Source organism: Triturus cristatus, chromosome 1_1 (assembly GCF_964204655.1).
Source record: "Triturus cristatus chromosome 1_1, aTriCri1.1, whole genome shotgun sequence".
In the NCBI taxonomy this organism is placed as follows: domain Eukaryota; kingdom Metazoa; phylum Chordata; class Amphibia; order Caudata; family Salamandridae; genus Triturus; species Triturus cristatus.
Genome location: NC_140579.1, coordinates 127,311,087 through 127,326,487, shown reverse-complemented (window position 1 = coordinate 127,326,487; position 15,401 = coordinate 127,311,087). Strand labels below are relative to the sequence as shown.

Here is a 15,401-nt window from a genome sequence, read left to right as displayed (position 1 = left end):
AGCTACGGCACGGAGCTGACAGGCCTAACTTAGAGGCAGTGTGTAAAGGGTTTATTGCGCACTAAAACAGTATTAACGTTGAAATGAAAACCAATAAAAAATACCAAAATTAATTGGAAATTTATTTCATAAACCAGATAACAAAAATTCAATAAGGTATGAATTTGTAAAGTTTTAAGCATAGATAGTGGTAGAACAGGACCTAAGCGCAATTTGACGCTGACCACGATGGAGCGCATGTAGGAAACACTAACCAGGTTTGTCCTCATCAAAGATTTTACCTTCAAACATTAGTCCTTTAAGCCTCATTCCACCACATGAGTACAATGCGTAAGCCCCAGGGCCTCCGGAGAGGCACTTAGAGACTCACAAGGTTGCAGGCCACAAGAGGGTGCAGTGCAGGTGCCACTAGTCAAGTGGGTAGTTGCGGGACAGGCCACTTCTAGCTTGTTGTGTCCCTGTGGCTTGAATAGGTCAGCCTGATGCCCCTTGGAGTCCACTTCTTTGTGCTGGGTACAAGCAAGAGAGAAGCTCCAGTCCCTTCTGATCTTCCACAGGTCCAGAAGTGTTCTTAAATGCATGCCTGGAGATGCCATATTTATGCCTGGCATGAGCTAGTGGGTGGGAATGACCCCTGAGTATGCCCTAACCAATGGGCTAACCCTACCTACTTTGGGCATTTTCAAGATGGCCGAATTATTTGGTTACACTAATCTCGAGTTATGAGGGTGGGGTGTGTGGGGAGAGTGTGGTATGGGGATCCTAGTGTCCTTCAACATTTAACACTAAAATCCAGTTTTAGGCAGTCCCATATACAAGAGTCTTATGAGTAAACTAAATGTACCAATCTGGAATATATACATGGTTCCACATTGAAAGGAGGAGCACAGGCACTTTACTACCGCTTTGCAGGGGCAAAGTGAACAGAGTTCTATAGCCAGAAAAAACAGTGTTCAGTAAAAAGTGAAATAAATGCAGGATGGCCCTGCAGAAAGGGCAAATTTCCAACAGTACCCATTCAGAATCCCATTTTAGGAGTCGGGAAAATGTTTCCAACTCCTAAAATGGGATTAGTCCATCTAGTCCAATTTACCTAATTTAACCTATGGACCTGGGCCCAGTGCTGTTGAGGGGGCTTCAAAGCAGGGCAGAAAACTCCAGATTTGGTCGCCAGATCTAGATTCATATTTCTGAAATGGCATTCAGAGCTGGGCAACATCTTCTAGATGTTGCCCAGATCTGGACCAATACACCTTACGTGGCTTTCAGACCTGGGCGCAATTCTCGGAAGGTATCATTCAGACTTAAGTATAATGCATCTAAAGTGGCCTTCAAAATCAGACACTGCTCTAAATGTGACTTCTAGATCTGGACCAGTAATCCTATGACCTGGTAACAATACTCCAGATGTGGTTCTCAGATCCGAAGAATACTCCTGATGTGTCCTCCAGACCATGGAACAGTACTCCTGAGGCATCCTTCACATCGGGGCACAATACTCCTGAGCTGTCCTCCAGACCATGGAACAGTTCTCCTGAGGCAGCCTTCACATCTGGGCAAAATACTCCTGAGGTGTCCTCCAGACCATGGAACAGTTCTCCTGAGGCAGCCTTCACATCTGGGCAAAATACTCCTGAGGCGTCCTCCAGACCATGGAACAGTACCCCGGAGGCAGCCTCCACATCTGGGCACAATACACCCGAGGTGTCTGCCAGACCATGGAACAGTGTCTCTGAGGCAGCCTGCGCATCTGGGCACAATACTCCTGTGGTTCTTTCAGACCATGGAACAGTATTCCTGAGGCAGCCTTCACATCTGGGCACAATACTCCTGAGTTGTCCACCAGGCCATGGAACAGTACTCCTGAGGCAGCCTTCACATCTGGGCACAAAACTCCTGAGGTGTCCTCCAGACCATGGAACAGTACTCCTGAGGCAGCCTTCACACCTGGGCACAATACTTCTGAGGTATCTCCAGACCATGCAACAGTACTCATGAGGCAGCCTCCATATCTGGGCACAATACTCCTGAGGTGTCTGCCAGACCATGGAACAGTACTCCTGAGGCACCCTTCACATCTGGGCACAATACTCCCGAAGTGTCCTCCAGACCATGGAACAGTACTCCTGAGGCAGCCTCCACATCTGGGCAAAATACTCCTGAGGTGTCCTCCAGACCATGGAACAGTACTCCTGAGGCAGCCTTCACACCTGGGCACAATACTCCTGAGGTATCTCCAGACCATGCAACAGTACTCATGAGGCAGCCTCCATATCTGGGCACAATACTCCTGAGGTGTCTGGCAGACCATGGAACAGTACTCCTGAGGCACCCTTCACATCTGGGCAAAATACTCCTAAGGGTGTCCTCCAGACCATGGAACAGTACTCCTGAGGCATCCTTCACATCTGGGCACAATACTCCCGAAGTGTCCTCCTGACCATGGAACAGTACTCCTGAGGCAGCCTCCACATCTGGGCAAAATACTCCTGAGGTGTCCTCCAGACCATGGAGCAGTACTCCTGAGGCAGCCTCCACATCTGGGCAAAATACACCCGAGGTGTCTACCAGACCATGGAACAGTGTCCCTGAGGCAGCATGCACATCTGGGCACAATACTCCTGAGGTTCTTTCAGACCATGGAACAGTACTCCTGAGGCATCCTTCACATCTGGGCACAATACTCCTGAGGTGTCCTCCAGAACATGGAACAGTATTCCTGAGGCAGCCTTCACATCTGGGCACAATACTCCTGAGTTGTCCACCAGACCATGGAACAGTACTCCTGAGGCATCCTTCACATGTGGGCACAAAACTCCTGAGGTGTCCTCCAGACCATGGAACAGTACTCCTGAGGCAGCCTTCACATCTGGGCACAATACTCCTGAGGTATCTCCAGACCATGCAACAGTACTCATGAGGCAGCCTCCACATCTGGGCACAATACTCCTGAGGTTCCTCCAGACCATGGAATAGTACTCCTGAGGCATCCTTCACATCCGGGCACAATACTCCTGAGCTGTCCTCCAATCCATGGAACAGTACTCCTGAGGCAACCTTCACATCTGGGCACAATACTCCTGAGGTGTCCTCCAGATCATGGAACAGTAGTCCTGAGGCATCCTTCACATCTGGGCACAATACTCCTGAGGTTCCTCCAGACCATGGAACAGTGCCTCTGAGGCAGCCTTCACATCTGGGCACAATACTCCTGAGGTGTCGTCCAGACCTTGGGACAAGACTCCAGATGTTTACTTCAGAACAGTACACTAAGCTTTAGATGTGACCTCCAGCGTTGAACCAATACTCTTGAGGTGGACTTCAGACCTGCGCTGAGTACTCCTTCAGACCTGGGCACAGTGCACCTCACGTGGCCTCCAGACCTAGGGAGAAGACTCCAGATGTTGACTTCAGAACAGCACACTATGCTTTAGATCTGACCTCCAGACCACGGCCAGTGTTTTTGATGAAGCGTCCAGACCACAGTACATTTTGCCTGATGTGAGCTTAATAACTGGGTAAAATACTTACAAATGTGGCCATCAGGCTCCAGGTATACAGGCAGGCTAGTGGCTTAAAGTTTAACTGGTGCAAATCTACATTTACACCATTTCGGGAGACGCACAGAGACATGAGGAGAGCGGCTGAGGAACACGTTGAATATCTAGGAAGACCCACAGCAATCACCAGGCGATGGGCAAGGAACCTTGATACCGCCCCCTGCGAACCTGAGCATGCCAGGACATGGGCATGTTACAGGGCCTCCCCCTCAGTGTAGCAGGTGGGGGGGGGGGGTTATTCTAAATGGTTCAATGGTTCCCATTACCCCATCACTTTATTTTCCTTATGACATGCCTCGCACATTTTGTCTCTCACTACAGAGCAAACTTTCCTGTGGAAATGAAAATGGGAAATCACATTTCTGTAATTGCATTTATATAGCGCTTCTGTCTTTCACACTTCATCATTCACCACACTGCTAGGCGCTGTGTCCCATAATATGATAACCGCACCTCGGTGGTCATCACGCATAACATGAAAACACTTCCCAGACAGGATCAAAACAAAAACAGCATCCTTCCGTCCACACACCCTACACTGTGTAAAGTTCGATCATTGTAGTCAAGTGCTTCAGAACCCTACCTAAGGGTAGTAAGCGCTATATAAATACTGCAATACAGTGCAGTACAATAACGAGCTGGGGCAGGGGGGCTTCTTGAATTGCATATCGCACGTGTGTACTGAATCCAAACGATGGGGGGTGGCTGGGGATAGCAGATGCCAATTGTATTCTTGGGCCAGCCATATTGTCCTGTTTAATGATTGGTTGTTCGCAGACCATGCAGACCCTCTAGTAACTCTAGAACTAATGGTTTTGGAGAAACATTGTGCACTTGATTTGTAAGACCCCTACAAGCACCCAGATCTCCTTCTGGCCCCCAGGCATCCCTGTCGAGCTGGCATCAGGCTCTGATGTGGATTAAATGGCACAGGGTGCTTCCGGCGGAGACAGCGCTATGGAGCGGTAATTGGCTAAAATATACAGTGAATTTGGAGCACTCCCGGTCATGGGACACCATAGGGATCTCTAGGGAGGGAGATGTCTGGGAGGGAACCGGTATGCAAGCTTTGGCGCAATTCGCCGAACTGTATTCTATGCAAAGAACTCATTATTACTGTTGTCTACAAATACTTCGACTGGTGGTGGCACGCTGCACATCACTGGAGTTCAGAAATGGCTCCCTCCGTGACAGAACGGGCACTCGGAATGGACTGCTGCGCCAAAGCAGAGTCATTTGTGTATAAGTCGATGGGATGTCCAGGGAAACATTGCAAAATATGGGACAAATGGTGTACACATTCCTCCTATGCCAGTTTATGACATTTCTAATGGCTACTGTATATTTTTGTTATTCTAGGCACTGAAGAAGTTGGAAATGCTGTATCGTTTGCTTAAATTCTCAAGGTTTTTAACGCTCACACATTTTAATAAAGACAAAAGATTTCATTAGAATGTACTGACTGTCTCTCCTTCCCCTTCATCTTGACTCACTCCTTAACCAAGTACTTATAGTGTGTATGTCTTTCTTCAGCCTGCCCGCTTCCTTCAGTCGTGCACCCATGGCCACAATGGTGCAAAGATCGAGCTCTGGCATGGGACGACGACCCTGGCCTTCAAGTTCCAGCACGGAGTGATCGTAGCTGTGGACTCCCGCGCGTCCGCTGGGAGTTACATAAGTGAGTGATCTCTTACAAGAACAAGGTGACTGGTGGAGTCAGTTTACCATTCTCACCGACAGATCCCAGGTTCAAGCCATAGACAGCAGAGATACCACTCAGATCACAAGGAGCTCACGTGTGCAGGCCTTGGACAGCAGAGTCACACCTCAGGCCACAGAGATCACAGGTTCAGCCCTCAGACAGCAGAGCTACAATTCAACCCACACCCATCTTAAAGGTTCAGGCCTTGGACAGCAGAGCTACATCTCAGGCCACAGAGATCACAGGTTCAGCCCTCATACAGCAGACCTACAATTCAACCCACATCCATCTTAAAGGATGCTGGACAGCAGAGCTACACCTCAGGCCACAGAGATCACAGGTTCAGCCCTCAGACAGCAGAGCTACAATTCAACCCACACCCATCTTAAAGGTTCAGGCCTTGGACAGCAGAGCTACATCTCAGGCCACAGAGATCACAGGTTCAGCCCTCATACAGCAGACCTACAATTCAACCCACACCCATCTTAAAGGATGCTGGACAGCAGAGATAAACCTCAGGCCACAGAGATCACAGGTTCAGCCCTCAGACAGCAGAGCAACAATTCATTTTACACAGATCTTACAGGTTCAGGAACCATAGATTACAGGCTCAGCCTCCAAACAGCAGAGCTATACCTCAGATCACAAATATCACAGGCCACCTTCAAACAGCAGAGCTACATCTCAGGCACACAGATCATAGGAGTGTCCCTCATATAAAAGAGCTGCACCCATCTTAGGTCACAGACATCTCCGTCAGCCCTAAGACTGCAGAGCTACATCTCAGGTCATACATATCACAGAATCGTCCCTAAGATAGCCGATTTACACCTCAGATTGTAGCCTCAGCTGTCAGACAGCAGAGGCACATCTATCGCAGGTTACACAGATGACAGGCTCGGCCCTCAGACAGAAGAGCCACACTTCAGGTCACAGATCACAGGCTCCGCTCTCAGACAGCAGAGCCACACCGCAGGTCACAGATCACAGGCTCGGCTCTCCGACAGCAGAGCCACACCTCAGGTCACAGATCACAGGCTCGGCCCTCAGACAGCAGAGCCACACTTCAGGTCACAGATCACAGGCTCCGCTCTCAGTCACCAGAGACACACCGCAGGTCACAGATCACAGGCTCGGCTCTCCGACAGCAGAGCCACACCGCAGGTCACAGATCACAGGCTCGGCCCTCAGACAGCAGAGCCACACTTCAGGTCACAGATCACAGGCTCCGCTCTCAGACAGCAGAGACACACCGCAGGTCACAGATCACAGGCTCGGCTCTCCGACAGCAGAGCCACACCTCAGGTCACTGGCTCGGCTCTCAGACAAAAGAGCCACACTTCAGGTCACAGATCACAGGCTTGGCTCTCAGACAGCAGAGACACACTTCAGGTCACAGGCTCAACTCTCTGGCAGCAGAGCCACACTTCAGGTCACAGGCTCAGCTCTCAGGCAGCAGAGTAACACCTCAGGTCACAGATCACAGGCTCGGTTCTCAGGCTGCAGAGCCACACTTCAGGTCACAGGCTTGGCCCTCAGACAGCAGAACCACACTTCAGGTCACAGGTCACAGGCTCAGCTCTCAGGCAGCGAGTAACACCTCAGGCCACAGATCACAGGCTCGGCTCTCAAGTTGCAAAGCCACACCTCAGGTCACAGATCACAGGCTCAGCTCTCAGACAGCAGAGCCACACCTTAGGTCACAGATCACAGGCTCGGCTCTCAGACAGCAGAGCCACACCTCAGGTGTCACAGATCACAGGTTTGGCTCTCAGGCAGCAGACCCACACCTCAAGTCACAGATCACAGGCTCGGCTCTCAGACAGAACAGTAACACCTCTGGACACCCATATCACAGGCTTGGCCTTCAGACAACAGAGCCACACCCCAGGACACAGATCACAGGTTCGGCCCTCAGACAGCAGAGCCACACCTCAGATCACAGGCTCAGCTCTCAGACAGCAGAGCCACACCTAAGACCACAGATCACAGGCTCAGCTCTCAGGCAAAAGAGCCACACTTCAGGTCACAGATCACAGGCTCGGCTCTCAGACAGCAGAGCCACACCTCAGGTCACAGATCACAGTCTCGGCTCTCAGACAGCAGAGCCACACCTCAGGTCACAGATCACAGGCTCGGCTCTCCGACAGCAGAGCCACACCTCAGGTCACAGATCACAGTCTCGGCTCTCAGACAGCAGAGCCACACCTCAGGTCACAGATCACAGGCTCGGCTCTCACACAGCAGAGCCACTACTCGGGTCACAGATCACAAGCTCGGCTTTCACACAGCAGAGCCACACCACAGGTCACAGAACACAGGCTCGGCTCGTAATACAACAGAGCCACACCACAAGTCACAGATCACAGGCTTGGCCCTCAGACAGCAGAGCCACGCCTCAGATCACAGGCTCAGCTCTCAGACAGCAGAGCCACACCTCAGGTCGCAGATCACAGGCTCAGCTCTCAGACAGCAGAGCCACACCTCTAGTCACAGATCAGAGGCTCGGCACTCAGACAGAAGAGCCACACTTCAGGTCACAAATCACAGGCTTGGCCCTCAGACAGCAGAGCCACACCTCAGATCACAGGCTCGGCTCTCACACAGCAGAGCCACACCTCCGTTCACACAGATCACAGACTTGGCCCTCAGACAGCAGAGCCACACCTCAGGTGTCACAGATCACAGGCTCGGCTCTCAGACAGCAGAGCTACACCTCAAACCACAGATCACAGGCTCAGCACTCAGACAGCAGAGCCACACTTCGGGTCACAGATCAAAGGCTCGGCTCTCAGACACCATAGACACACCTCAGGTCACGGATCACAGGCTCAGCCCTCAGACAGCAGAGTCACACCTCAAGTCACAGATCACAGGCTCGGCCCTCATACAGAAGAGCCACACTTCAGGTCACAGATCACAGGCTTGGCCCTCAGACAGCAGAGCCACGCCTCAGGACACACAGATCACAGGCCTGGCCCTCAGACAACAGAGCCACACCTCAGGTGTCACAGATCACAGGCTCGGCTCCCAGACAGCAGAGCCACACCTTAGGTCACAGATCACAAGCTCGGCTCTCACACAGCAGAGCCACACCGCAGGTCACAGATCACAAGCTCAGCTCTCAGACAGCAGAGCCACACCTCCGGTCACACAGATCACAGACTTGGCCCTCAGACAGCAGAACCACACCTCAGGTGTCACAGATCACAGACTCGACTCTCACACAGCAGAACCACACCTCAGGTGTCACAGATCACAGACTCGACTCTCACACAGCAGAGCCACACCTAAGACCACAGATCAAAGGCTCAGCTCTCAGACAGCTTAGCCACACCTCAGATCACAGACTACAGGCTTGGCTCGTAATACAGCAGAGCCACACCTCAGGTCACAGATCACATGTTCGGCCCTCAGACAGCAGAGCCACACCTCAGACCACAGATCACAGGGTCAGCTCTCAGGCAGCAGAGCCACACCTAAGACCACAGATCACAGACTCAGCTCTCAGACATCTTAGCCACACCTCAGATCACAGACTACAGGTTTGGCTCGTAATACAGCAGAGCAACACCTCAGGTCACAGATCATAGGCTCGGCCCTTAGACAGCAGAGCCACACCCCAGGTCACAATTCACAGGCTCAGCTCTCAGACAGCAGAGCCACACCTCAGGTCACAGATCACAGGCTCGGCTCTCAGGCAGCAGAGCCACACCTCAGGTCACAGGTCACAGATCACAGTCTCGGCTCTCAGACAGCAGAGCCACACCTCAGATCACAGGCTCGGCTCTCAGACAGCAGAACCACACCTCAGGTCACTCAGATCACAGACTCGGCTCTCAGACAGCAGAGCCACACCTCAGGTCACAGATCACAGGCTCGGCTCTCAGACAGCAGAAACATACCTCAGATCACAGATTACAGGCTCGGCCCGTAATACAGCGCAGCCACACCTCAGATCACAGGCTTGGCTCTCAGACAGAAGAGCCACACCTCAGGACACAGATCAGAGGATCGGTCCTCAGACAGCTGAGTCACACCTCAGGTCACAGGCTCGGCTCTCAGACAGCAGAGCCACACCTCAGGTCACAGATCACAGGCTTGGCTCTCAGACAGCAGATCAACACCTCAGATCACAGATCACAGGCTCGGTTCTCAGACAGCAGAGCCAAACCTGAGATTACAGATCACAGACTCGGCTCTCAGACAGCAGGGCCACACCTCAGGTCACAAATCACAGTCTCGGCTCTCAGACAGCAGAGCCACACCTCAGGTCACAGATCACAGTCTCGGCTCTCAGACAGCAGAGCCACACCTCAAGTCACAGGCTCAGCTGTCAGACAGCAGAGCCACACCTCAGGTCAGAGATCACAGGCTTGGCTCTCAGACAGCAGATCAACACCTCAGATCACAGATCACAGGCTCGGTTCTCAGACAGCAGAGCCAAACCTGAGATTACAGATCACAGACTCGGCTCTCAGACAGCAGGGCCACACCTCAGGTCACAAATCACAGTCTCGGCTCTCAGACAGCAGAGCCACACCTCAGGTCACAGATCACAGTCTCGGCTCTCAGACAGCAGAGCCACACCTCAAGTCACAGGCTCAGCTGTCAGACTGCAGAGCCACACCTCAGGTCAGAGATCACAGGCTCAGCTCTCAGACAGCAGAGCCACACCTCAGGTCAGAGGCTCAGCTGTCAGACAGCAGAGCCACACCTCAGGTCAGAGATCACAGGCTCGGCTCTCAGGCAGCAGAGCTCGCCTCGTGTCTCAGATCACAGGATCGGCTCTCAGACAGCAGAGCCACACATCTGGACACACTGATCACAGTCATGGCCCTCAGACAGCCGAGCTACACCTCAGAAGCCACAGAACACAGGGAAAGCTTTCAGACAGTGGAGGTACACCTCAAGTCACAAGATCAGCTCTGAGACAGCAAAACCACTCCTCAGGTCATAGGCTCAGAATTCAGGCAGCAGAGCCACACCTCCGGTCACAGATCTTAGCCTCAGCTTTCAGGCAGCAGAGCTACTCCTCAGGTCGCACAGATCACAGGCTCAGCCTTTGGACAGCAGAGCTACACCTCAGGTTGCACATTAGAGAGCTCACCCTGGTATTGCTGCTCCTGTCTCTGATCTGACATCTGTTTCTGGGATTTGTTTCTTAACTTAACTTACTCAGCATGAAAAAAGTGTGCTCCACAAACACTTCTCTGTATCTTTAGTATTCGGTTTTGCACTCCCCATACCCTCTGTCCACTTACCATGCCCTCTTTCCACTCACTGTGCCCCTTTCTACTCACCATGCCCACTGTCTGTGTTCTCACTGTGCCCTCTTTCCACTCATCATGCCCTCTGTGAACTCACTGTGTTGTCTGTGCACTCACTGTGCCATCTGTGCACTCATAGGGCCCTCTGTGCACTCATAGGGCCCTCTGTGCACTCACTGTGCACTTATTGTGCACTTAGTGCACTCACTCTGCCTTCTGTGTACTCACCGTGTCCTCTGTTCTCTCACCTTATCCTCTGTGCACTCACCGTGCCCTCTGTCAACTCACTGCACCCTCTGTGTACTCACTGTGCACTTAGTGCACTCACCTTGTCCTCTGTGCACTCACCTTATCCTCTGTTCACTCACCGTGCCTTTAGTGCATTCTCCGCACCCTCTGTGCACTCACCGCGCCCTCTCTGCACTTACTGTGCACTTAGTGCACTCACTCTGCCCTATGTGTACTCACCGTGTCCTCTGTTCTCTCACCTTATCCTCTGTGCACTCACTGTGCCCTCTGTGACTCACTGTGCACTTAGTGCACTTACCTTGTCCTCTGTGCACTCACCGTATCCTCTGTGCACTCACCATGCCTTTAGTGCACTCTCCGCGCACACTGTGCACTCATCGTGCACTTGGTGGTATCTCCATTCCCACAATCTGTTCTCCACACCATCTGTTTGCGCCTTATATCTTTGTTCTCCCTTGGGACCCTCCTTGCACTGTTCTTACTTCAGAAGCATTCTCTGCATCTGTGTGCTTTCCGTGCTCTCAGTGTGCTCTTTACATGTGCAATGACAGAGGCTTTTTGCAGGTTTCTCCCCATGTTTTGCCTCCATTTTGACCACTGGGTACTGGTACTGGTGTTGAAATGCCTTGAACCCTGCTAATAATGACTCTGTGCTTGTGCTCTGACCCTTAAAATGGTGCACGTTTAATAGGCTTGTCCCCTATTGATATAACCTCACTTACTTGTAAGTCCCTAGTATATGGTACCAGGGGTACTCAAAGCCTGTAAGTTGAAGTGTCTCCTGTGGACTGCAGCACTGGTTGTGCCACCACAGGTCCAACAGGGTAAACATCTCAGACTGGAGGAGCAGGTTTAAACTGCTAACCCGACTCTGCCATTCAAGATAATGGTAACGCCCAATCTTTGCCTTCTTGATATATTTAAGTCTCCCCTAGGTAGGCCTATGGAGCCCTGAGGCAGGTAGCAAGGCAGGGTGATGTATATTAAAAAGTTTAACATGTACTTTTACATGTTCCCTCAGTAAAAACCCTAAATTGTTGTTTTTACTGTGGAAAGGCTAGTAGCCTCATTGGCAAGTACAGGGTTACAGGCTGGCACCCCAGTCCTGCTAACTTCTGAATGGGACCACTAAGGTTGGTACTGTCAGGTATCAAAATAATCAGTGCATTAAATCTGAATTCATGGTGAAGTTGAAAGTAATGTCACTGGTGGGCAAAGTGCAACTTAAGAAGCTATCACTTTAGTTTCCCGGGTACAGTTGTACTTTGGGGTCTATCCTCCAGACAATTTTCTGCCCTTCTGGAGAGGCGTGCTTACAACTCCCAGGAAAGGACACGATAGAAGCCTACACAGAAGAGAAGTGTTACACACCTCCCTCCCGCAAGAAGGCACACAGGTCTTGGCCGAAAAGGTTACCTTCAAAGGAGAAGCCGCCTCTGAAGGGCAAATGGGCAACAGTCGGGAGAGGGACTGCTGTATTGTTTCGGCAGACAGGCTGTTACTAGGGACATGGAAGGGGAATCCAGTTGCCGAACCGGTTTTCCCAGGGCGTGTAGCTCCCTTGGTAGCCACACCCTGGGATGGGCTCAGGAGCTCTGGACATCAATGCTCTTATTTCTCTCATCTGCTGTCTTGTTTGTCCTGCCATCGTTCTTTACTCTACCATCTGCCATCTTGTCTCTGCCACCTGAACCTTTGCCAGGTGTGCTCCTGTCTCATCTGCTCTCTTGTTTTCTGTCTCTTTTGCCTGATCTCATGTTTCGCTAGTCTTTTCTCTTGTATCTCTCACCTACTCTCTTGCTTACAATGCCTACTGTCTTGTCTCACATGCCTAGCCACCTGTCTACTGTCTCTTTTTATCTACCCCTTTATTTCTCCTACATGCTCTCATGCTTCTACCACCTGCTTGTCTGTTTCTGCTGTCTCGTTTCTCCCACATGCTCTCGTTTCTTCTATCTGCTTGCCTGTTTCTGCTCTCTACCTTCTTGTTTCTATCACACGCTCTCTTGTTTCTTCAACCTGCTTGTTTGTTTCTGCTGTCTGCCATCTTGTTTCTATCATATGCTTTATTGTTTCTTCCACCTGCTTGCTTGTTTCTGCTGTCTGCCATCTTGTTTCTATCATATGCTCTCTTGTTTCTTCCACCTGCTTGCCTGTTTCTGCTCTCTGCAGTCTTGCTTCTCTCACTTGAGCACTAGTCCCTCTCATCTGCTCACTGGCTGTCTTGTTTCTCTCCTTTGCAGGCACCATACACTTTAACAAGGTGATCGAGATTAACCCCTACTTGCTGGGCACCATGTCTGGGAGCGCCGCCGACTGCCAGTTCTGGGAGCGCGTGCTTGCCAAGGAATGCAGGTAAGATTTGGGGCTGGTCTGGGACCATGGACACCTCTGACGCCAAAACTGTTGGCTAATTTAGGCTTTGACCCCTGACTTACAGAACTATTCCAATATTTAGTCTGTGAGCTTTCTGATCAAATAAATGCCCTTTACTACTTCTAGTCTACAGCTTCTTGAGTCATAAAACTGTCCAAAACATTGTTTGTAATAAAGACCCATGCACAAATGCAGGATTAAAAAATGGAGAGCTACAAATGTTCCAATAGAAGTGTTGTGATTTCCATTTAGTTGCATTAGAAATAGTCAAATTTAGTGGTAAAAAAGTCTAAATTTACCTCTGACGGGTAATTGACTACACATTATACCTTACCCTGACCCTAAAGCCAACCTTAGCCCAAACCTCACATTTTACCCTAACTCTTACACAGTTTTTTAATCAAACCTTATTCGGGTCCCGACCCTAAGCCTCACCTAGCCCAGTTCACACCCTAATTCTGAATCCCAGCCCTGCCCCAATCCTAGCTTCGTCATTTATTTTCCTTCTAACCGTTATGCGTAATACATCATTTAAAGCGCATCCCTTACTCTGACACTTATGTAAACCCTTTAGCTGTAATACCAGTGCATTAAAATAAAGTTTTCATTGTTTCCAAATGTTCAAAAAGAAGTAAAAATATAATCGTTCCAATAACAATTGTTTAACAAGCTCAAATGATTATTTCATAATTTCAATTATTAATGACCTACATATATGGCTCAGTTTTATATAACTATACTTTTTATCACTACAGACCTCCAAAACCTCTTACATTCTGGCGTTTTAACACTGTTTGTACCACTCCTGCCCGTGCCCTTTGACCCCACAGAACTTCCCTATACTCCAACAGTCCATGATCTCTGACCTTAATCAGTGCCCACTAAATTTTGTAGCCTATAACTTCTGCCTGCACAGAGCTTTGCAATACCTGTTTTATCCCATGATCCCTACCCTGCCATCTGTTCCCATAACCCTTCAAGCACAATCACTGTCCACTACCTTCTCTAGCTCATGTCTTCAAGTCCTTCAGAACTATCTAAGTTCGCCCCCAGACCTCTGAGCCCATTGAGTTGTCCAATATCATTTCAAACCCATCATCTATGTCCCCACACAGCGATCCACCATCTTTTACTGTCCATGACATCTGAACCCACAGGGGAGCAAAGTATATGGTCCAGCCCATTACCTCTGCCCCTAGACAATTCTTGATTACATCTTCAAAACCATATGATATTTAGCTAATGGAACTCCCATACTTCTTCATCAATGACCTTTGACCCTATTGAGTTGTCCAATACCCCTTCCGACCCTTGGCCTTTGACCCGATTGAGTTGTCCAGTATCATTTCCAGTTAATTACTGCTGACCCCATTGAGTTTTCCAATGGATCTCCAAGTCCTCGACTTCTGACCCTATTGAGTTACCCAATCGCTCTTAAAGCTCATGAGCTTGGACCCCATTGAGTTGTCAAATATTGTGTTTAGCCCATAAACACTGGTCAGAGAGAACTGCCAGGTCATTTTATTGACCATGACTCCTGGGTCCGAGCACCTTCCAGTACCTCCTCAACCACAGATCTCTAGGCATGTTGATAAGTTCAGCACTCCTCATCCTATAACCTCTGACCCCACAGAGTTATCCAATAATGTTTGCACTCTGTACATTCTTCAGACCCTAAAACTCACTCTATACTGTCATTATCCCTATCCCTCAGAACGGTGAAATATCTACCATGATCCTTGACTCTAAAGACTTGAACAGCACTTTCTCCAGCCTGGTGCAGACGGCACAAGGTGCAGAAAGTCTCAGTGCAGCTTGAAAACATCACTCTTTTGACTCAAGGGTAGATGACAGCCCAAAGAGTAAGCCGACGTTTCGACCAAAGTGGAGTAGAGTCGCGGGCTTCTTCAGGACAGTGCTGTCTGTCTAGTGACCTCAATCGAGCAAAATGCTCTTCAATCTTGAGTAACAAAATAGCCAACCCCGTACAAACCTTGGTCGCACAGCACTATAGATACAGTGTATCTGAAATCGCTCCATCACAGGATGCACACGCAAATTTTGACTTACTCTTGAGCTGTCATTTACCCTTGGAAAAAAACTATGATGTTTTCAAGTTGACTTTGAATAAGCATTGGTGTAGAGTGTCCCGAGACCCTGAGTTTGTATATGAATATAAATGTAAATTATATCAGGCACTGAGTGCCTCAGGCACCTTGTGCCATCTGCACTAGACTGTAACAT

General features: G+C 49.9%; 1 protein-coding gene across 1 annotated transcript in view; it reads left to right on the top strand.

Moving 5' to 3' along the window:
- PSMB8 (proteasome 20S subunit beta 8) overlaps positions 1-15,401 on the top strand; it is a 41,968-nt gene that overhangs the window by 8,151 nt on the left and 18,416 nt on the right. The window contains exons 2-3 of the mRNA XM_085614571.1: positions 5,094-5,238; positions 13,025-13,136. Of these exons, the coding sequence (XP_085470697.1) occupies positions 5,094-5,238; positions 13,025-13,136 (257 nt within the window). The remainder of the gene's footprint in view (positions 1-5,093; positions 5,239-13,024; positions 13,137-15,401) is intronic.